The following is a 24,785-nucleotide window of genomic DNA, read 5'->3' on the forward strand; positions in this document are numbered from 1 at the left end:
GAAGTAATCTCTCCATGGTTGCTCTTCCCATAGACTTTTTGTGGGGTTTCTGTAAGATACCTAGCACTTCTTGTGTTTCACCATAGTTAACTGTGTACAGGCTTTGTCTGCTCTACCAAGCAGTAGGCACCTGGGGCAGATACTGTCTCATCTTTGAGTCATCACAGCCTTTCCACTTAGTAGAAAGCCTTATTTAGTAAGAAAGTAGAGGGGTGCCTGGGTGGCTCAGTCGGTTGAGCGTCCACCTTCGGCTCAGGTCATAATCTTGTGGTCTGTGAGTTCGAGCCCCACGTTGGGCTCTGTGCTGACAGCTCAGAGCCTGGAGCCTGCTTCGGATTCTGTGTCTCCCTCTCTCTCTGCCCCTCCCCTGCTCATGCTCTGTCTATGTCTCTCTCAAAAATAAATAAACATTAAAAAAATTTAAAAAAAAGTAGACAGCAGAGTTTGCATTACTGAATATTTGAATGAATCAATGAAGTGAAAAAAGTAAAAGTCCCAAAGTATGATCTTTGGAAAAGAAATTGTTTTCTAGTACTTCCTTCCCTCCCCCAAATCCCCTCTTTATTCCAGAGCTGAGAACAGAAACATACTCTAGAAAAGTTCAAAGATCCCCAGTCAGTGTACCTTCCGTTTAATTTTTATGGGTTGGAGGTGGGGGTCACCCAATTACTTACACAAAGTCAGCCAGGCACAGAGCATTCAACTTGGGTCAAGATATATGGTAAACCAGTTTTATAAGATGAAAAAGTTCTGAAGACCAGTTGCACAGCAATGTGATTGTACCAAACAATTAAAAATGGTTAAGATGATAAATTTTAAATTAAAAAACCACAATTGAAAATGAAAAATTGAAACAAAAAAATATAGAACTCTGTGAAATCCAAGGAAATTTCAGGCTGTTGTTAATTTTTTAATTGATTTCTCTGTCTGGATAGATGGTAAAAGTTGGATACTAATGTTCTTATTAATGTGGTTAATTGAGTAAAAGGAGGTAATATGTGCCTTACAGATGCTGAATAGCTCTCTACTCAATAGCACTTAATTTATCAACAACGCTAGGTACAGGATAGAAGAGGAAAGGTATATTTATGTCCTGTGAGGGATGGGAAGAAACATTTTAAGCTTTGTGACTTAGAATAAAATGCAAGGTGAGTGGTGCAAAGAACATGGGTCAGTAATGTGGACTTTTATTTAATGCAGACTTTTTAAAAAAAATGTATTTAATATGGACTTTTTAAAAAGAAGTTTATGTATTTTGAGAGAGAGAGAGAGGTGGGGGAGAGGCAAAAAGAGAGGGAGAGAGAAAATCCCAAGCAGGCTCTGTGTTGGATCTCATGAACCGTGAGGTCATGACCTGAGCCAATATCAAGAGTTGGATGCTTAACTGACTGATCCAGCCAGTACCCCAATAATATGGACTTTTAAAGATTGTTATGGAATTAAATGGGGGGCAATGGCTATGTCTTTCTTGCTCACCATTCCATGCTCAGCTCCTAGGTTAGGTATAGATGGGATTCAATAGTTACGTATGAAACGAACTAAAAGTGTCTAGTATAGTACCTGGTAAATGATATTGTTCCATAAGTGTTAGTCCTCCCTCTCCCTCCTCCCTCCCTGCTGCTCCCCATCTCTTCTTCTGGGTAATATTACCATAAAGGCTGATACTTTGTGTCCGAGAAGAAAGATTTTGTATCCTAAGAACTCATATGAGTTAATTCTGTATTATATTCTTATCTCTTTTATAAGTGTTGAGAAAAAATTAAAAGTACTCTAAATATGAGTTGTGGTAATAATAAACCCACTCTTTGAATCCATTCAAATTGTTTAATTTTAAAAAAGCTTTCTAGTAGTTACTTTATTTTTTTTTTTTTTTAAATTTTTTTTTTTTTCAACGTTTTTTATTTATTTTTGGGACAGAGAGAGACAGAGCATGAACGGGGGAGGGGCAGAGAGAGAAGGAGACACAGAATCGGAAACAGGCTCCAGGCTCCGAGCCATCAGCCCAGAGCCTGACGCGGGGCTCGAACTCACGGACCGCGAGATCGTGACCTGGCTGAAGTCGGACGCTTAACCGACTGCGCCACCCAGGCGCCTCTAGTAGTTACTTTAAAAGATAACCATGATAAAAATATATCATTAATAATAAGGAAATTTACGAAGCCAGTAGTTTAATTGAAAACATTATCCTCTTTTTAAGTTTGTATTTTACCACTCAGACTACCTTTGATTTTATTCTAACAAAAACAGTAGGAACTTTGGCAGTCATGTAAGTTTGACTCTAGATAAGATACTGCTAGTTTTAATTTTTTTTAAGGACAAAATAATCACTTCTTCTGATTGCTAAAAACATTGCTATAATTTACACATAGCCTCATTTATCTTGAAGCATCATAGAAGAGGAATCATACTTCTTTTTATTCTGTATAGTTTTACATTTTACTTATTTTTGAGAGAGACAGAGAGAGAGAGAGAGAGAGAGAGAGTGCACAAGTGGGGGGAGGGGCAGAGAGAGAGGGAGACCAGAATCCGAAGCAGGCTCCAGGCTCTGAGCTGTCAGCACAGAGCCCGACGCGGGGCTGGAACCCACGAACCATGAGATCATGATCTGAGCTGAAGCCAGCTGGTTAACCGACTGCGCCCCACAGGCATCCCTGTATAGTTTTAGAACTAAATGAACATTACAGAGGCACCCTCACTTTACAGCAAGGACGATGAGACTGGAGAGGGTGCATGACTTATCCAAGGTCCCAGGTTAGCTAGTGTCAGGGCCAGATGTGGGTACCAGCTGCCTGTGTCCTGGATTGGGGCTTTTCAAACGATATTGCTTCACTCGTGTTCGATAAAAAGTCCACAGAAGAAATAAACAAAGCCAGACAACCAGTAAATAGGTGGAGAATGGGGGTGGAGGACAGAGGAAAGGGAAGACCACAAATACAGGAGCCTCATATACAAAGGCCACTGGTGAGAAATTCAGACAGTAGTTGCTCCAATCCCAGGCTTGCTATAAGTATTTTAAATGCAGCATCTTCTAGTAGGTAGAAGCAAATATGGACAATCTCAGGCTCAGTCCAAGATCTCTGCCTATCTTCTCCTGGCTCCTGGTGACCTCCCTCTATTAAGCATGACTGTAGAAAAGTAGGGGGCCATGATCTTTGTTCTACAATTAAAGGGGTGCGGGGGAGAGCAGCGAGACATTATATCATTTTGGAACAGGCCTGAGGCTTATGAAATTGGCAGTATTTTCTTTCTTCTCTTTTCCTCATGACCCTCCAACTAACCTCTCCAACCCTGTCCACACCTAGAGGAAAAAAAAAAAGAAAAAATTAAGGGAAAAGGATAGAGATAAGGCAAGCAAACGGGGAGGAGACATAGGGACAGCAAAAGGAAAATGAAAATTAGAGAAAAGATGAGGAAGGAAAGAGAAGCAATGGGATGTAGCTATATAAAATACTCTGATGCAGAATCACCTGGCATATTTGTTAAATGTACATTTCTGGGCCACATTCCAGATCAGTCAAATTGGAATCTTTGGGAGTAGAATCATTTAAAAGCAAATGAAAAGCTTTTTGATAAAATAATTACTCTTCTTTTTGTTAATTTGATTTCAGATTTTGTTATTTTGATTTCAAATCTGCAAATTCATTTACTTCTTTAAAGCTTGCAAAAAAGAAGCATTCCATTTATTTGCCTAAAAAGCTTTTCTTTTTTTGTTCTGCACAACTGTTGATAACATTAATTTACACGAAGAAGTTGGTGTATTTTCACGTATATCAAAGCAGCTCAGAGACACAAGCACCTTCCTTCAAAAGGATGTGCTCTAACAAAAGTAGCAGGACAATGTCAAAGGCCTCCTCTTCTGATGGAGGCACTGGTGGTGTGGGTGCAGGAAAATCCACACTCCACATAAGACAGTGTGCTCCTTGCCTTTTCCCTCAGGCCCGTTTTTCATGATGTTTTCTAAATTACAGATCTTTGGTTCATCATTCAGCTTTCGCTTATTAACACTTGGCTAAAGTCAGAATCTTGCCCACCATCTTAGCAGTCCCATTGGAAAGTCCTCTCACATGTTGTCTGCAAGGGCAAATCTATTTCCACTGGGTCCGTGGTCAACTCTCCATATAGCAGAAACTGCTGTGCTAAACAACCTTTGCAGGGTGTCTATTCTTGAGTGTATATTGCAGTTAGCTATTATATGACATACCCCCATCAGACTGTTTCTTCAGGGATAGTGAATGCAGTTCGAATACATGCAAATTGGCTTGGCGTATCAGTCATGGCCATGTTAGGAATCCATATTGAAAAGGTCCTGCTGTGTAGTGATCATGTTGTCTAACCATATTGAACGGTGCCTACTGGGTAAGTGATCATGTTGTGTATCCATATGTAGCTGGGCCTGCTGTGATAGTGATCACATTGTGTGTAATTGCGCAGCCACCCTGGGAATTTATTGCTATAGATCGGGCAACAGGGCACAGAAGTCAATAATTGTGCCTGCTTTGGGCTATTAGCTATACTATTGAGAGCAAGCATCAACTTTCAGGGTGGGAAACAAATCTTTAGTTTGCAGATGGAAATGAAGTTGACATTCTCAATTCTAAGTATCTTATGGCTATTCCCTCTTTTCTTACTATTTCATATTATTTCAAATTATTTCCAATTAGGACAAGGAATCTCTAAAAGTGATGAAATTTGTATAGACTAAGGCTATATAAAATTTAACAAATAAAATCAAGCTTGCATACTCTTTATCTTTTTCAAATAGAATGCTTTCAGAGCTGTTTGTAAAGTTGTAAAATTAATAAAGAATAGATATCTTGTCAGGCAACATAGCACTGAGAAGGACATTTGCTCTTTTTTGGCTGAACTCTTAACTGGAAATTTTTCTCATATCTCAAGAATCGGGAAAGGTTAGTAAAACCAAGGCTACCAGTCTTATGCTCTAATATTTTCCTCTAAATTAAATTGTATCAATGGGTAATAAAGAGGAGAGAAGGTCAGTAGGCAACGGGCCTGGCTTAATATGCACACCAACATACAAACATCCAGATCAATGTGATCCTCCAAGGTGGAGACTTGGATAAGTTTACAGTATTTGTGAAACTCTTCTTATGGAAAAGCCCACAGAGATAGTTTACAAATCCTGTAGGCACACCAGGATCACTACCTTCTTCCTCTGTGACCAAAAAACCCAAAACCAAACCAAACAAAAAACCCTCAAATGGTTCGCTCACTTTAGTCACCAGGTTTGACTTTAAGAGATGTCTAGCTTTTTATAAAGCTAAGGTGGATGTGTTGAAGGGCACACATTTGGGTGGATATGTTCTGACAGATTTGTTGGAAACAATCATACAAACATTATCTTCAAACATCACTTGTAAAATTTTTTGGAAGGCCTCCCACTATGTTATATTTTGAGTCCTGCTAATATCCTTTATGATCTCACTTGTGAACCCAGTAGCATTATTTTACAGATGAATATAAACTCAGAGACAAGCTAGCTCATGGATTATGATGGGGTTTTTCGTACGTAAGTAGCCCATTTGTTTGTGATTTTGAACAGGAGCTAACTATGTTGCTGTTCAGATGGAAACTTTAACTTCTAAAAATTAGCTTTAGAATGTCCTAAAATAAGAAGAGGGTGGAAGCAAGGGACAGAAGGAGGGAGGATGAGAGGTGGGCAGAAATAAGAAGAAAAAGTAGATCCTTCCCCTCAAATCTGGGTCTTAAGGTCATGTGATTCATCTTATCATAATTATTGAACAGAACTCTTGGAAAATGGAAAATAAATTGGGCTTTTCAGAGAGTCAGATTAGGTATTTAGATATAAGTGTGTCTATCCTTAATAAAGATCTTCTCTTTTTTAAGAATCTAATGTTACCTCTTTGGCAGGGCCCTATGGCTATAATGATTTGAATAATAGTTCCATTCCATGGGTGAAACCAAAATAGTGACAGGGAATGAGGTGTTATTGGGGGTGGGGCTGGGAGAAATGCTCTGTTTAGTTTAGCTCTAAATTAAAAAGGTCAAAGTAAACCATAAGCCAGAGTAGAAACTCAAGGTTTTGTCTTATATGTGCCACAGCTCTAATCTGAATCATCTCAAGCCATGTAAATAAAAAGGCAGAGGTGGGTGCCTGGGTGGCTCAGTTGGTTAGGGGTCTGACTTTGGCTTGGGTCATGATCTCACTACTTGTGAGTTTGAGCCCCCATCAGGCTCTGTGCTAACAGCTCGGAGCCTGGAGCTGCTTCAGATTCTGTCTCCATCTGCCTGCCCTTCCCCTGCTCATGCTCTGTCTCTCTTTCTCTCTCTCAAACATAAAAAATAAACATAAAAAAAATTTTTAAAGGCAGAGGGAAGGGAGAAAAACACAGTAGTTTTAATGTTGATTAGGCCTATCAATTTGTCAAGCACCGTATTGGCCAATTTATATCATGTTATCTCACTTATCTCTCATCAGGAGCCTATGAGACAGGCACATTGCATCCAGCTTGCAAATAAAGTCACAGAAGTTAAACAATATAGTAAGGGTCATAGAATACTAGAAACAAGCTTTGTCTCTCTCCAAAGCCCAAGTATGCTCCACTATCTGACTTTAATTCTTTAAATGATTTTTTAAACCATCTATGTGGAATTATAATCATTTAACCCTACAGAGGGGCTTTATGAAGTAAGAACTAAGGATTTCTCTTTACTACCATCTCTTTTCCTACAATCTCATTTCCCTCACTAGAGGGAATATTTTGGTGGAATATTCCAGACTCATCTCTATGCTTAAACCAGGTTTCACATGTTGTTTTCTTTGGGTAACCACTCTGGTACATTTTAAATAGCTGGAGCTATTGCATACATGGGTTAAACATACTATTTAGGCCATTTTATCCCAATGAAATAGAGAGGCAGTAGAAGAAAGGACCAAGACAGTCAGCAGGGCCTTGAAGTAGCAAGCCCTGGACCAAGGTAGAGTTGCCCCCAAGCTTAGTGAAAGACATCAGTGTGGGGCCTTCAAACCAACATCTACTTCTGGAATCCCTTTGTTCATGGACTTCCACTAAGTTAACCTAAAATGGCAGGTCTAGGTATTCTGTAGGCATGAGCCCGTGTACTAGCGAGGGGAAAGCCCAGTGATCCTGTGAAGGATTGCTGGAGTGGGTAAGCATGGAAGATGAGGGACTTAGTACAAAAGTATCCCCTGTATGGCACTGAGTTGAGAAACTGATGTCTTCATTTAAGAGAAGATACTCTGAAGCTTAGTTTCCTTCAAGACTAGCCTTGGCACAGCTGCTGGGCTACAAACGCTGCCTATGGTGAGTAGCAGAGATGGGGCTGCTCTGTAAGTAAAGGCACACTGATGTAAGCACTGGAAGCAGTCAGAGCTAGAAAACAAAGCTGGCTATTGCTACCCACTAGAGGACAGCCTTCATGTGGACATAGAGTGCAAGAACACCTCTTCTCTGCGTCCCACCAACCATACTATCTAACCTGAGACAGCAATGCACACCTTGTTTACGCAAAGGCAAAATTACCTCTTGGCCCTGCCAGTGGATACACCCTTAGCTCACTGCAAGAGTAGGAGGGACAGCTTTCTATTCAGGCACTGGTCCTTGGTAAGCCTCTTTCTTTCTAAAAGAAGGTTAACTGCTATACTGCACAATGCAGTCATTTAAGGCATAGGGGTCTAACCTTAATTGGGCATTTAGAAGGGCCACATTTTAGGCAATTGTAATAGAGCACAGTTTTGAGCTCTCAGCCACACAGTTTATCAGGAGGCAGTGGAGAGAAAAACACTGTTCAGGGAGGATCGCTTGGAGGTCATGGAGTTCATTTACACTCTCAGATCTGCATGGGTGATCATAGAGTCCATTCATACTCCCAGACCTGCATGGGGTGGGGCTCATGGCATCAGACATCCAAATACCTGCAGAATTGTGCTGGATTGCATATGATGCCATTAGTTGATATGGAGAATCACTATAAGAAACAGCCCTGGGATGCTTCTTTTGTGTCTTCGGTAAGGATAGTGTTGAGGTGTCTGTCATACCACCTAGTTGCTCCATTTATGAACTCTCGGGTATTCTGGTTAGGACTGGGAACAAGCATAAAGCTCCTGAGCAATCATTTTATCTAATGGACATTGTGAACTGTGAAGCTGACAAGGTTTCCTATTTTCACATGACTAGGAAATTTCGTGTTACCAGGAAATTGAGAGCCCGAATGTTATCCTCACACATTTTAGCTACTCTCAAAAGCCACCTGAAATCCCTTCTAAAATAAGGTGAAGGGTGTGGGTGAACCAGTAAATATCTAGGTAATTGGTGTATTTTAGTTCAATGGTTTCTTTTCTTCCTCTGCCCAAATCACCTTTAATAGCTGATGAAAGACTAGCAGACCTGTTTTTTAACTTGGAGACTTAAAATTGCTTTCCCTTCTAGCTCCTAACAAGTCACTCTGGAGCTTAGGGGGCTCTCAGTATGCTAATACCAGAACCTTTTCTTAGGAAACAAGCCATTTCGTTCTTGGGAACAACAAAGATAAGATCAATAAGGCGTGGCTGTGACTAAATCAATTCACTAATTTTCTTTAATTCAGGACTCCAACTGCATACTTCATTCACAAATCTGTATTTATAAACATTAGTCCTTTGGTGGCAGGAGAGATTAAAAACATAGGTGAGGGGACCCACATTTACATGAGTAACACAAGGTTCCTGACAGGGAACTTCTCTCAACTAACACTTTGGACCCCAGCTAGCTTGGCACTCTGGGTCTGCTTCAGTTGTCTGAGATGTGCCAGCACACCAGCGAGACTAAACTGCCTCCACAAGGAGAGAGCAAGCACCTTCCAAGTTACCTTTCAGAGATGCTTGAGGAGAAAAAGTGCTGATACAACGGGCCAGGGAAGGCAACCGAGACGAATAGATGTTACAGAAGACCTAAACAGACAGGAGATGTGCACCTGGAGCCCCAAAGCCCCAGGCTCTTCAACTGCCTCCTGAAAATAATATGAAAGGTCCAGCCAGTCCCATAAATGTAATGGTGGTTTCAGCTGAATGGCAGCTATGCTGAATTTAGCGAAGTGTGGAATTTCTCGAGGGCAAGGTAGCTGAATTGGAAAGGATCCTATTTTACCACCCATGGCCTTGCTCCATCAATTGTGTTTCCCTGTTTCAAACTCAGCACTTTTTAAAAAATAAGGAGGATCATATTCATCACATCGATAGAACCTAGTTCCTCTCAGAAATCAAAAGTCCCGAAATTAAATCCATGGAGCTTGCTTACTGTTTGAACACAAATAGTTGTCTTAGTGGATTCATTAGCTTTGTCACAAGAACTTTACTAATTTCTGGTATCCCCATCAAAGAGCTCGAGTGGAGAGCAGCAATCTATTCCCTGTGTGCGGCATTGAGTGTGCTTTCTGGTCAGGGTGGGGCAAGAAATGGGATAGACCGTTTGTGTGATTCAAAACGGAGTGTCATGGACCCTCTGGAGTTGTTTGTTTTCAAATCTGTTTCCTCTAACCACACCTGTTTCATTTTTCCTTGACTAATAAAATAGAGAGCTTTTGCACTGATTATTTTTGAGTCTATCTGGATCCTTTGTGGAACTGGGAAGTAAATCATCAGCTTATACACAAGGTGGCACCCTGTGATTCCAACCAGGTCTGAGAGGAGCAATGCCGCTGAGTGAGCTACAGGCACAAATTTTTATTTAGCATCTTGTTTTCTCACTGTGGCGAATATAAAGGTGGAAGTAGATACTTGGCCTGTCACCTCTGAGTGCAGTCTCCATCCCTGTTGTCTCAAAGATTCAGTCAAAGGCACTGATTCCAGTTGATTGTAATGAGTGCAGACCCCACATTCAGATTACATATGGAAAACAACTAAGCTTTATTGGTACTGGGCTCATTCCTGGAACATAAGCGGAGGGGAGGGATGCAGTTCACATACCAACCCAATTAACTCTCAATTGGGTTTTCAGAAATAGGGAGCCAATTAGAAAGAACGTGACATTTACAAAACTCTGAAATAGTTGAATAGCAACTGTGTTTACTAGTTTTAAGGTTTCTTTCAAAAAGTAATTTGTTCATTATCTGGAAGCTGCCTGCCCTGATTGCAGTGCAGGGAAATGGAAATTGGAATATAATCCCAATACTTAACAGCTATTTGACCTTTATGCTAATCTAGGCTACATTTAGACAGTAGTTTTAAAACTATTTCTAATTCTTGGGTGTGTATATATTACACTTGCTTGGCTAAATGCCTGCCATTTGGAATTGGTCCAAAGCATATTTGAAGTGGACTGATTAGAGAATAACTGTACTCAGTGCATTGTATGTGGAAATTAAAATAGGCTATTAGGCAGCACAATCATTTGAAACAAGTTTTGACAAAAAATTTTATAACAGGATCTACCTCAGAAGTTGGAAAGATATTTTCTGTTTTTAGCTCTAACAAGTATATAGGCATTTAACAAAGAGATTAGAAATAAACTTTATGAGGAGCTCCTGGGTGGTTGCGTGTCTGACTTCAGCTCAGGTCATGATCTCATGGTTTGTGGGTTCAAGGCATGCGTCGGGCTCTGTGCTGACAGCTCAGAGCCTGGAGCCTCCTTCAGATTCTGTGCCCCTCTCTCGCTCTGCCCCTCCCTTGCTCATGCTCTCTCTCAAGAATAAATAAAACATTAAAACATTTTTAAAAAGAAACAAACTTTATGAAAAATAATATTTGTATTCAAATAAAAGTTACTTTCCAAATATGAAACAGAGGCGTTCTGATTTGGGTACTGAAGTGGAAGCCAAGAATACACAGGCTGTGTCTCACTCGAAAAGAATATTGTGTTTTCAACCTCAAACTATTTTATTACCAGCTCTATAGTCATTGACTACAGGGCAAGAAGATAGTGAAGATTTGGGGAAGAAATCTGTTACATGGTCAATGAAAAAGAAGAATAAAACAATAACTACAGCAAAAATCTGTTACTGTAATAGAATTTCAGGTTTCAAAAGAATTTCTTTGAACTGCTTTAATTGTTTCTAAAATTCAGGGTAGGCCATAATAAGAGCAAATATTGTCAGCAATGGCTAGGTCAAATGACAGGCCAATAGGGTATGTGAACTCCAAGCTGGAATGGATCTGGGTCAGTATCAGTAAATTTCTTCAGGGAATATCAGTCTACATGTATATATTAGGGACCTGCTATATGTGAGGCACAGAACTAGAGATACAGTGATTAACGGGGCAGATGTTGTTCCTGCTCTCCTCAAGGCTACTGCATCTTTTAGGCTTTGGGTTATGACTGTATTAGACACTGGTTGGGAGGTCTCAGGACTTTGGAAGAGCAACTTTAGAATGTTGAATGATCAGTAAACTGAAGAGCTTCGATAGCAGGGTGGCACTGATGAGAAAACAAGAGTTTTGGACTCAGGCTAGACCTGGATTTGAACCCAGTTATGTGAATAATTAGTGTTGAAACTCAGCAAATTATCTGAGCCTGTTTCCTTATTAGTAAAATTCTGACATTTCTCCATAGGGTTATAATGAGAACAAAGTGGAATTCAATTAATTGAGATAATGTACTTTTTAAAGTACTACTGTAGTGCCTGGTATATAATAGATACTCAATATTTCCTTTCTTGAAAGAGAGTAACGGGGCACCTGGGTGGCTCAGACGGTTAAGCCTCTGACTCTTGATTTTGGCTCAGGTCATGATGTCAGGGTTCGTGGGATGGAGCCCCGCGTCAGACTCGGCGCTGACAGCACAGAGCCTGTTTGGGATTCTCTTTCTCCCTCTCTCTGCCCTCACTTGCACATGCACGTTCTCTCTCAAAATAAATATAAACTTAAAAGAAAATTTAAAAATGTTCTGCCTTGATAAACAGTTCTAAGCAGTAGTAAAATATAAATTTCATGAATGTTTTATGTTTCATTTGAGTTGTATTTCAGCTTCCATTATAAACATGTTCTAATTAGTTATTTTTCTAAGTATTTTTTAAATTATATAGACTTGTAAAAAAGGAAACTCAAAAAACATTGGCTCTTCCCTACTCGCACTCTTTTTGTCTCTCAAAATAAATAAACATTAAAAAAAGAGGAAGAGAATAACAATATATAGGGGGGAAAAGTTATCTTTTCTGAATCTGAGAAGTGCTAGGCACCCAGATAAAAACCCTGGATGACTCATTTCTTCAACCATGGCTCCCTCTACCCCCTTTTACACTTGAATCCAGTGTTGACCACTACCAATAAGATCGTGTTCTTTGCAGAGAACTAGAACTGCTCCAGAGGGTAGTACCTCGAGCAGGACATGCCCATAAGCTTGAGAAAAGTGCTGCTTACAAGAAGTGAGTCATAACATCTCCATTGTTTCCAACAACAAAGTGGATGGAAAACACTTAACCCTTGCTAAATACTGCTTGAGGTCTTGCTGGGTCAAATGTGTTAGACTGTGCCACAAAGTCCATATCTACCATTTTGCCTCAAAGGGGAATGTGGTGAGAAATGAGAAGAGGAAGAAGAGGAAAAAGGAAGAGGGGAACAAGTAGATGAGGGGGAAATGATGGAGAAAGAATTTTGATGCCATATAGAAATGACTGTAGAAATCAATTTTTTCACTTCTAGTCTTCAGCCAACCACCTACTTTTCTCTGAGCTAGATAGAATATTTATCAGTTATTAGAAAATAGTAAAATGTGTTAGTCTTCCTAGGGATTTTGTAAGAAAGCTGTAATGCTTAAAAGACTAACCAAGGAACTCTTGGCTAACCAAGATTGATGTCAACAATAGTCTTGGTACTTACTTAATTTGTGTCAACTTCATTTCCCTTCCTCTTTAGAACATTCTCTACCCAGTTCAAGCTAAAGTAATGTCTCCTTTCTCTGCTCTCTTATAGCCATTGTTGCCTGTGCAACTCACTTGGCAACTAATCATGTCCTACTGCCTTGTGTCATCTCCTGTGTAAAGTATTTACACTTTTAATTTTTTTCCCATCATTTATATTACTTTTTGCCCAGTTCTTCAACTATTTACATCTCTTACTGTTACTCATCTTTCCAACCAACCTATCATCTCATTAACGTGAAAGATCTCTGAGGGTTGGAACTTTATTTCAAACTTCTTTGCGTCTTCCATAATACCCAGTATTTCACACACATCTGCCACTTCGGAAATGTGTGCTGCCTTGATTAACTTTCGTAAGTTTAACTCTTAAGAACTCTGTTTTTGAAATCAGAATAAGATCTACCATCCACTAAACAACTCTAATAAGTTTGGGTGACAGGTTCAAGGGCACTTGTTGCATTTGGCAGCCTCAAACATTAACCCTCACTGCTGCCATTAGCATCCTCCCCGCGAAGGATGAGCGAGGATGTATTACCACGGAGAGCTCTTTCGGGCAGGTACTGAATAGAGGATACAGGGTGGAGGGGCTGCTTGACCGTTTTCGGGGCGGGCGGGACTCCGCAGATCTGCGCCGCTCTCCGTGGGCAGACGGAGTGGACCTTTCGCACCTCACGGGGATGTGCGAATTAGCTGGCGTTTGGGGCGCGGTGGAGACAGCGCTAAGTACAGGCTCGCTGGTGGCTGTTGTGCACTGGTTGACATCTTCCTTTCCCGCTCACCGACTTCTGCAGACACGCGCTGCTCCGCGCGGCCGTGCTTTGCCCGGCGCTTTCCCTCGGGGCACTCTGCGAGCGGGGTGTCGGGGCCGCGGAGGCAGAGGTGCACGCTCGGGGGCGCGGGTTAACTTGCGCACCTGGCACCTGCCACACGGCGAGACGCGGACCAACGAGCCGAGGGCCACCGCCGCCCCCTCTCCCCTGAGCGGCCCGAGGCTGAGCACGCTCCCGCGGGCCGGCAGCGCCGCGGAGAGAGTGGGTGGGCAGGCGAGGGAGGGGAAGGGAGAGGAAGGAGGGAGGGAGGGAGAGGGCGAGGCGCGTCCCCGCGGCGGGGGCGCGCTCTCGCGCGGGCTGCCGGGATCGCTCGCCGCCGCTGTGGTAATGTCCGCCATGTTGGCCATGGCGCAGGGAGCGGATCGGGCGGGCGAGCGGCGGATCTAGTGTGTGGAAGCGGCCGCGGGCGGCGGGGGTCTGTTTTCGGGCGGGGTGGGCGCCCATGCTGTGGCCGGGGGCAGTGAGGAGGAGGAGGAGGAGCGGGCCGGCCGCGCTGCACTGAGGAAGGAGGTGGAGGAGGCGGCGGGAGTCCTCCCCCCCTCCCCGCCCGCCCCGCCGCCGCCGCCCGGGCTGTTCCTGTAAGGCGGGGAGACAATGAGTAAACTCTCCTTCCGAGCGCGGGCGCTGGACGCCGCCAAACCGCTGCCTATCTACCGCGGCAAGGACATGCCTGATCTCAACGACTGCGTCTCCATCAACCGGGCCGTGCCCCAGATGCCCACCGGGATGGAGAAGGAGGAGGAATCGGTAGGGACTCGAGTGTTTATTACCCCCCCTTCCCTCCTCCCCCCTCCCCTTTGTCAGTCGGGCCTCGCCATTCACAGAGCGCTTTACGCTCGCTGGAGGGCGCCGCTGCCGCTCCAACGCATGGGACCCTACGCCGGCGGAGTAGCGTAAACCCTCTCGGCCGGCGCAGCGCCCGCCCGCGGCCGCCATGTTGTTGCGTCCCAGTGTTGTGATTAGCTCGCAGCGCCGCTTACGCTGCCGTAAGGGGGCCTTGCCGTAAGCGGCGGCCGGGAATGGCGCAGGGGATGTTCTGGCCGCACTTGGCGTACGGCCTCTGTTTACCTTCCACTCCGAACCTTCCTCCGGCACGGGGTTAATTAATGGGCGAGGGATCTTTTGGCTAGGAAAGGTTTTCTCTTCCCACTTTCAAATTTAGTTTTGCATTGGGTTCTCGTTGAAATGACTTGTGGAAAGTAAAGCGCGTTCATAACAAACACCTTCCTCCTAGCAAGGTAATCCCGGCTCCCCTGCCGGCGGTGGTGCAGCGGGATGAGGCGGTGCAGCACTGCGGCGGGGGAGGGCGGGAGCCGCGACTACCCAGCGGGGTGTAGCGGTAGAGAGCCGTTGACCGGCTAGCTCCGCGGCGGCGAGAGGGACGGCGCTGCCCACCTAGCCGGGACGGCACCGGTTCGGCACACAGCGTTAGAAAGCAAACAGGGATGTTCACCTACGAGCCACTGGCGCTGCCCTGTCCCCGCGCCGCGTCCCCGGGAATTGTCATCATAGAGGGTGGTCTTTTGGAAGTTGAGGATTTAATGCATCCAAATTGACGGTTGCATTTTTGATAACACAACGGTTTCTGCAAGGATTCTGCTTTTCTCCCTGATGGAATTTGGCATACTGTTGAATTTTGTCTGGCTTGACTGTGTTTATGACTCTGGAGTGGTGTTAACTTGCGTGCGAAGTTCATAGTAACTGCACCCTCAAGGATTTCTTCAATGAACCTGCGGTCCCGCCTTATTGTCAACCCTGGGTGTGCGTGGATTGGTTCTCTTGCTTCTGTGACTGTCAGAAGAAGGCTCGAGGTTTCTGTGATTGGTTTTCTCTTTTGACTATTAATATTGCAGGAAATGCTTTTATGCCTTTGATTGGCTGCTCCAGTTCTGACCTCATTATATTACCCTGTTATTACTACTTTCTGCTGTGATTTAATCACATTTTTCTTTGGTCTTTGATTACTTGAAAGTCTTACACTTTCAGGAGAAAATGAATATGGCAACGGTATCGGGATGAACATTAAGTATTCAGCTTTTCAAAAAATAAGATGAAAACCCAACATTTGCTGTAGATTTAGATCTAAGTCATATGAGAATATTCTTTTTGTTTTAAAAATGAAGTTTATTTCTAGCAGCTCAATTTTCCATGGGAACGATAATTAAAATAAAGTTATAGTATGTACAAGAATTGAATTGGAGGGGCGCCTGGGTGGCTTGGTCGGTTAGGCATCCGACTTCGGCTCAGGTCATGATCTCACGGTCAGTGAGTTCGAGCCCCGCGTCGGGCTCTGTGCTGACAGCTCAGAGCCTGGAGCCTGTTTCAGATTCTGTGTCTCCCTCTCTCTCTGCGCCTCCCCTGTTCATGCTCTGTCTCTCTCTGTCTCAAAAATAAATAAACGTTAAAAAAAAAAATTAAGAAAAAGAAAAAAAAAAGAATTGAATTGGACTTTAAAAAACACAACTTTGTATTCCACAAAGTTAAATTTTTGTTAATATTATTGTATGGGATTTGACCCAAGAGGAGAAGTAGCTTATGAGTCTTCAAGTATCAGTAGTGATGTAATTACTTGGATCCAGTTATTTGGGTTTGAGAAGGACTAAAATCAAGAAGCTTGTTCTAGAATGAACAATTAACCTGAAAGATAAGTTACTTTTTGTGAACTGAGCAGCAATATACTTACAGCTTTTGGTCCTTAGTTTGCCACATATGTCTTGGTATTTTACCTGAATTTAGGAAGAAAACTTGCAGTTTAGTTATTTTTTTAATGATGTATTAAAAACAAATAATTTAACCCTTTTACTGTTAACTTTTTCAGTAACAGTTGTGATTTTCAATCTGGAGATTGGAAATCAGATTATATTGGATTACTTTCAGTAGCCTGCTTCAGTTGCCCACTTCCAGGGAAGAAAAAATCCAATTTATGGTGGAACTAGAGTTGAAACCCAGGACTTCTGACTCTTTGGTCCTTTCTGCCTCTTTAATGTTACAAGTGGTGGTACTTATAATCAAAACAAAACTGAACAAACCCTGACAGTTAAGATTTATAACTATCTTTTGCTTCCCAGAATGTACAGTTGGGGTGTTCGTTTTTTCTTTCCTCTTTTTTAAATTAATGTGTAAGAAGACTTGTGCTTACATGAGTGACAGTCGATTCAGTTCTTCTGGTCCTGTTTACAGGACTTCTGTTATTAAGCAGAATTATTTGTTCATTTTAAAAAAATGTTCTGCCTTCAGCACCTGGGTGGCTCAGTCAGTTAAGCTTCCGCTTGATTTCGGCTCAGGTCATGATCTCATGGTTTGTGGGATCAAGCCCTAAGTCGGGCTCTGCTCTGACAGTTTCTCTGTCTCCCTCTCTCTCTCCCTCTCTCTCTCCCTCTCTCTCTCTCTGCCCTTTTCTCGCTCATGTGCACTCCCTCTCGAAATAAAATTAAAAAACTGTTCTGCCTTGAAAAGCAGTTCTAAGCAGCAGTAAAATATAAATTTCATAAATGTTTTGTGTTTCATTTGAGTTGTATTTCTTTTTTTTTTTTAATGTACGTTTATTTTGAGAGAGAGAGGGCATTCACGCAAGCAGGGGAGGCACAGAGAGAGGGAGACAGAATCTCAAGCAGGCTTATACTCACAACCATGAGATCATGACCTGAGCTGAAATCAGGAGTCAGACCCTTAACCGACTGAGCCACCCAGGCGCCCCTGAGTTGTATTTCAATTCAACTTCCATTACCAACATGTTCTAGTTACTTTTGTAAGTATTTTTTAAATTATATAGACTTGTAAAAAAAAATAACAACCTTGGCTTGTGGATTTATAATTGTTGCTTTGCATTTCTAAACTATCCACAATATGACTCCTTTCCTGCTTGATTGACAGAATCTTTTGACTTCACTTGAACCACCTTCATGAATCTTAACCTCCATTCTCACTCCGCCCCCACCCCGCCCTGGTAAAATTAAAAACTGTGTCTATTGGATTATTATTAGACTTTGTTTATATAGTCATTGACTCAGTTTTGAGTTATATTTTGATAATACTTAGATGAGATAATCTAGGCATTCTTTGACATTGGTAGCACTCTCATCATTCTCTTAGCTCTTTCTTTTCTTTTGGACATGTAGGCATCTTCTTTTGTTCCTTTCCTTATTTTTTCCTTGTCTTTTGCCTAAGGTCTGCCAGTAGGCATCCTCCTAAACTTGGTCTCTATAGTGCTCTACGTGACACTTGATTTAGGTCAAATACTGTTAACTTGTGTTTATTTAGAATCTAAACCAGAATGATCAGGTGATCATCACAACACCCCTTGAGTGTTGTATAGAGATAGTTGATGTTTTTTGATAATACAGTACTGAACCATTTTTCGACTACTACTTGTGTCCCAGATACTATGTTAATAACTTTACATACAATTAGTTCATTTAATCCTTTTTAAAATTAACTTTTTTGAGTTATTTATATGCAATAAAATGTGCTCATTTAAAGCATAGAGTTTATGAGTTTTGACAAACATGTACACACAAGGAAATGCCACCACAATCAGGATAAAGCAACATTTCAAACACCCAAAAAATTCCCTTGTGCTCCTTTGCAAGTCAGTCCATCTACACCAGTAGTTCTAAGCAATTACTGATTTGTTTTCTTTCCCTATAGATTTTAGTATTGTTTTTTCTAGAATTACATTTAAATGGATTTCACATACTCTTTCATGTCAGGCTTCTTTTGCTCAGCATGATGCATTAACGATTCATCGTTGTTACATGTATCAGTCCATTCCTTTTTATTACTGAACAGTATTCTAGTGAATTGTTGTAATATATTCATCCATCCATCTGGATATTTGAATTGCTTCCTGTTTTTGGTTTTCATTGAATCTTTGTAACAACAGCCTATGTAGTATTATTGTTTCTGTTTTATGGATGAAAAAACTGTGGGTCTCACTGTTAGTAACTGGCAGGGCTATAATTCATGCCCTTGGTTTTAATATCACAAAACCCATTCTTATAACCACTGTGATTCATGTTGACTTCTTACAGAATCCCAAATTAGCTTCTGAACTGTTAAGTTCATTACAGGTTTTGTAAACATTGTTTTACTTTTTGTAATTGGGGAACTTTGAAAGATGACATTGATTTGATTGGAATATTAAATTACTAACTAGGGGCGCCTGGGTGACTCAGTCGGTTGAGTGTCTGACTTCAGCCCAGGTCATGATCTTGCAGTTCAAGAGTTTGAGCCCCGCATCGGGCTCTGTGCTGACAGCTCAGAGCCTGAAGCCTGCTTCGGATTCTGTATGTGTCTCTCTCTCTCTGCCCATCCCTGGGGCCTGTGTGTGTGTGTGTGTGTGTGTGTGTGTGTGTGTCTCAAGTAAATAAACATTAAAAACAATAAATTATTAAAACAAATAAGTAAATTGCTAACTGTAGTTTTTCATCACTTAATTGTGTATGATTTTTGCTTTTGGCTTTTCAGATTTTCTGTTTCTTTTTCCTTTTTTTCTTAGAAGTTTATTTACTTTGCTTCTCTGTAGTGGTACCATTATGTTTATCTGAATGTTTACGTTACCATAAGCATGTAAGAAATTTGTGGGAAACTATTATTTTTTATTGTTTAGATTTTATTCTAATAGAATATAATCTATGTAAGGACAAGGATCTTTGCATATTTTGTTCATTAATGTATTCCGAGTATCTGAAACTGTGCCTGGAACATAATATATGTTTGCTAAATGTTGGTTAAGTGTTGAATGAGCCTCTTTTTTTTTTTTTCTTTCTATACTAAGATCTATGTTTTTATGAAACACTGTGTGTGCGTGCATGCGTGTGTGTGTAATTCATTAGCAGATTTTGGGAAATTATTCTTGGAATTCTTTTTGGTTTCTTACTTTGATACAACATGTACCTAAATACTAAATGTATATATTTTTTCCCTCTTGAGTCAGAGGCCCCTTTAAATACACAATTTTGAACACATAGGTATGGCTGCAATATTTTTATTTTGTGTTAATTACCCTTTTCATAGGTATATGTAGATTTGTATAAGATACCTTTTTGTATTAGAGTGAACCAAAATTTCTATGAAGCATATGATTCTGCTTATTTTCAGTTTTTAAAAATGTTTTATTTATTTTTGAGAGAGAGGCCGAGTATGAGCAGGGGAAGGGCAGAAAGAGGGAGACACAGAATCTGAAGACAGCTCCAGGCTCTGAGCTGTCAGCACAGAGCCTGACGCGGGGCTCGAACTCTTGAACTGCGAGATCATGACCTGAGCTGAAGTCAGACGCTTAACTGACTAAACCACCCAGGTGTCCAATTCTGCTTATGTTTAAAGAAAAAGATCATGACTGATTTGAATTGCCATTTCTCCTTTTATGCTTTAGTTGCCTAATTTTGATATCCTCTTAATATTTTAAGCAACAGTGAGAGTAGGATATATTCAGTGTTTCTTACATTTCAGAGTTATTTTTGGCACTAATACATTTCATGTTTCATTATAGAGGAGTTCTAGAGAGGGTATAAAATAAAATTTCGTAAATTGATATTGTAAAAACACTGAGCATTTATTCTTTCAACAAAAGCATATACTAGCCAGTTATCATCTGAGTGCCAGGTGTTATCTAAATATGACATCAGGAAACTTTTGAAGGGGTAACCATGGATAAGGGTATTTGTAAGGCTGTGTGCTGAGTGTTGCTAGGATTAAAATTAAAAGAAGAATATGATACAGAACTTGACTTCGGGAAATGTAAATGAGTCATTGAGGTCAAAAACATATCTGGAAAGTTAGCAGAAACTACCAGGTTAAGTTGATCTGACAAAGAGCATTAGAAATAGTTAAATTTTAGTATAGTTAAGAATTAGAGAAAACTGTTACTAGAATGTATAAAGGGATTGGAGAGAGATTTAACAAGTTGGACTTTCAGGTTTGATTGTATGGTGTGTGTTGAAGCAAATACTTGAATCCAGGAATGTTTATTTTTTTTATTAAAAAATTTTTTTAAATGTTTTTATTTATTTTTGAGGGGGAGAGAAACAGAGTGCGAACTGGGGAGGGGCAGAGAGGGAGGGAGACACAGAATCTGAAGCAGGCTCCAGGCTCCGAGCTGTCACAGAGCCTGACGTGGGCTTGAACTCGTGAACCACAAGATCATGACTTGAGTGGAAGTTGGACGCTTAACCGACTGAGCCACCTGGGCACCCAGAATCCAGGAATGTTTACAGCAGTTTCTGTGGATGTTAAGTAAAGTAAAGGAAGTTTCTTCCATTTTGCATGTATTTTATCTGCCCTTTTCAATCCATCATCCCCTGCTGATAGAGATTTCAGGAGGGTAGTACTGCATCATTTCTGAGCACGCCATTCTCTTAGCTCTTTCTCTTTGTTTTTTTTGGACTTACAGATGGCTTTTACTTCTTCTCCTTACTTTGTTCTGTGCTATATCTTCAACACTAGAAACTGTTTGTAACAAAGAAGGCACTTACTAAATATTTGGTGAATCAATGAATAGAAGTTGAGGTGGAGATACAGCTGCAAAAGGGGTACAATTATACCAGATGACAGATAGTTTCAAATGTTAGCCCAGGGGTTTGTAGAATGGTGTAGAAAAAAGAGCACTGACTTGCAAGTGTGAAGTCTCTTTCTAGTTTTGTTTCTGTTCTTTAGTGGCCAAATGATCTGGGAAAGTTGCCTACCTTCTCTGAGTCTCAGGTCATTCATCACTACCATCACAGCTACCATTTATTGTGCGTTACTGAGTGTGTTGAGTACATGCCAGGCACTTTGTTAAACTCAGTAGGTGGTTTACGACTCATTATAACGACAGGATGTATAGTAGGTGCTATTATGTCTTTTCTAGAAGACGAAGCAGGCTTTGGAGATTAAGTATCTTGCCGAAGTTCACTCCTACTTGGACTAGAACATAGTAAAGCCAGTATTTGAACTCAAATCCTGTGAGTGATTGAGTCTAGAGCTCTGACCTTTACCACTGTACTGCTTCATCTGTAAAATGAGTGGGTTGAGAACTAGATGATACATAAAGTTTATTACATTTTCATTGTTCTGTCATTTATTATTCTGTACTACCATGGAAGAGTCATTAAAAATTTTTGCCTCGGGGAATGATATGAAAGAAGCTTTAAGGTGAATGCCTTTTGTAAACACATTTCTTTTTTTTTTTTTTTTTAATTTTTTTATTTTATTTACTTTTTTTTGGTAAACACATTTCTTTAACACAAACTTTTAAGGAATGATTTATCTGTGGGGTAAGTTTAGATTTCATCAGTATCAGATCTCTAAAAACGAGGCCTAAAAATGTTTAGCAGGTAGGATCATTAGGTTGGTTTCAAGTAACAGAAACCAAATCTGGTTTCTTTAAGATTCCTAGGTGTTGCCTTGAAGACCCCAAAGAAGGCTTGAATGGTCAAGGCTTGAGAATGCCAGGAACCAGGGCAGCTATGGGCTTTTTAGCAGCAAGTGACATTAATATCACTAAACTCTAACAATTCCCAGTCATTTGAGAGGTAGTAGTATAGTGTTGTGGTGAAGTGCATATCTTCTTCTTTGAGCCAGACTGAATGGTTTTGAGTTCATCTATAAAATCTCATGGGTTGTTGAGAGCATGAATTGTGTGCTTGGGACAGTTTGTGGCATTCAGTAAGCAGTCAATAAATATTAGCTGTTATCATCATTGTTATGTTTCTTTTGTTTCAGAATCACAGATCTGGTCATTATTGGTTTGGCTTGAATCAGGTGTCTGTGTACCTATAAGTCTGACAGTCTGACAGGGGAGGTTAGTACACAAGTGCTGTTAGGGCTACTCTCCTGAGAATGAGGCTTTAGTCAGAAGCTGCCCTTTAGACATTTACTGCTGGTGTGTATATAACATTATGACCAAAAGTTATGAAGTTAAATTGTTAATTAAATTGTTTTAATCCATAGTTTGATCCAAGGTGAATTTGGATACTTAGGGTATTTTTACAGACGTTAAGTTTGTAAGGTGTTTAAATGGGATAACGATATTTTACATATTTCACAATATAATGGTAGGATGTGTATTGCATTTTTTAAATGAAATTTAAATTAAGGACTATAAAAGAAGTCTCCAGAATCTTTTTAAAGAAAGCATACCCTTCATACTAATTTTCCAAATAGTAAGGGATGCATTTTGTGTGACCTCAAAGAAGTTATTTAACTTTCCTGGCCCTTAGTTTCCTCATTTGTGAAGTAGAATTGGATTGAGTGACCGTTAAAGTACCTTTGGGTCTAAAAATTACTTGCTTCTGTGAATCCACATGTCTATCTACTAGGTATATTGTCCAGAATGTTAATTAGATGAAAAGAACTAACAAACGAAAGACTAAATATTAGGAAGATACTAGTAGTTAAGCTTTATTTAAAGAGTTAATTATTGTAATCCTGTTAATTTGGTTTAGAGTCCTTTTTTTGTGAGGTTCAGTTATATTTATCCACTATTTAATACTGATTTTTCCTAGAGATCAAAAGAGAAGTCCCCTCTGTATGTTTTGGATATGATCAGTTACCTTTTCATGGAATTTTCTTTTACTGTCTCTTACTGTAAATGTCCTGAATTTTGGTATACTTTTAGCCCAGACAATTTGAGTTTTAAAATAAATTTTTTAGTATCTCGTGTTTCTCACTGGAGGGATGTATGTGTATGTATGGATATATGCATGAGAGAGTGATAGATACTTGTTTTCCCATTTAGACCAAATGCCTTAAGGAAGGTATAAAGTCTTTGTTTTACTCAGCAGAGGCTGGATTACCTATGCAGGTACTTACGTGGTAGAAAGTTTGTGATACAGGCATTGACCATAATACTGGCCACTGGGATTGGATTTGATTGTATTATTAAATGTACAGCTCTGCATCTTCATTTCATTTCAAGTACAGTTGAGGTAGAAAAACCAGTAATGGATGTGTAGGTGACACCTGGTAGGAATAAGCCATGAATGAGACCAATGTAGATAGCAGTAGGTCCATCATGATTATTTGATTTTATCTTAAAACTGATCCTTGTTGATATTTTGACTTGTTTACACTTGCATGAAATAGAACTTTGGGTTTGCCTAGTCTGTCATCCACCACTGTTTTTTTGTGGGATCAATAGTGGAGGAAGATGACAGCCACTTCCAGATTCTTCTTAGCACCATTTCCTTACATTTGTTTTTAGGTTTCTTGTTTCTTGCCAGCTAGTATCACCGCGCAGTCAGAAGAATGAAGAGTGAAAGAGTCAGCCTCTCTGCTAGTTCTCTAACTCATATCTTTACTTCCAGCTTTCTCACTTCCCTTTTTTGGGAGGAATGTGGGCAAAGGATAGGAGGTTGTTGGTTGGGGAGTTGACAAGCAGCCCTTATTTGTACTGTTAATTTGATGAAATTGGTACTTCAGAATTGTGCCTTAGGTTCCAGGCCTGGCCTCTGTCACTTTCCCTTTGGGCAAGATAAATTACTTCATCTCATTAAGCCACTTTGCTTCATCTGTTTAATGAGAAGTATCTTGAAAGGTAATCTTAAAGATTATCTTTTTGTGGACTTAAGTCAGTGCCTTATACAGGCAACTGCTTTTTTTTTTATTATTATTAATAACAGTTTTCAGTTATATAGGCTAATAAATGTGAAGGAATATGGAAGAGTAAAATATACAGAGTATCTCCATACATTATTCTGTGGAATAGTTTCACATTTTTTTCTCCAGTCGATTAAATATATTTTTATAGTTGTCAAACATCAGCAGATTGATACGTATATTTTCCTCCTTCCATCTCTTCCTGGCAGAGCATTTTAACAATCAAAATGATTTAAAAAATTAAAGACTTTAAAAATTAGCAAAGAAACTAAATTTTCAGCTAATCCTCAGAGTAATATTTGACTCCTGAATAATTGATACTGTATTTGTTTTTAAAAGTGATTTCCTTTTTTTCTTTTTCTTCTTCCTTTTTAAAATTTTTTAAAAATGTTTATTCATTTTTGAGAAAGAGAGAGAGAAAGGGGCAGGAAGGGTCACAGAGAGAGGGAGACATAGAATCTGAAGCAGGCTCCATCCAGACTTTGAGTTGTCGGCACAGAGCCTGACGTGGGGCTCCAACTCCCGGACTGTGATCATGACCTGAGCCAA

The 24,785-nt window shown here is 40.5% G+C and overlaps 1 protein-coding gene across 3 annotated transcripts in view; it reads left to right on the forward strand.

The window, feature by feature from the left end:
- Window positions 1-14,212: 14,212 nt before the first annotated feature.
- EPC2 (enhancer of polycomb homolog 2) overlaps window positions 14,213-24,785 on the forward strand; it is a 121,403-nt gene continuing 110,830 nt past the window's right edge. For all 3 annotated transcript variants that reach the window (XM_042948741.1, XM_042948743.1, XM_042948744.1), the window contains exon 1: window positions 14,213-14,408. In XM_042948741.1, coding sequence (XP_042804675.1) covers window positions 14,256-14,408 — 153 coding nt within the window. In that variant the 5' untranslated portion in view covers window positions 14,213-14,255. The remainder of the gene's footprint in view (window positions 14,409-24,785) is intronic.

This window comes from Panthera leo, chromosome C1 (genome assembly GCF_018350215.1).
Source record: "Panthera leo isolate Ple1 chromosome C1, P.leo_Ple1_pat1.1, whole genome shotgun sequence".
In the NCBI taxonomy this organism is placed as follows: domain Eukaryota; kingdom Metazoa; phylum Chordata; class Mammalia; order Carnivora; family Felidae; genus Panthera; species Panthera leo.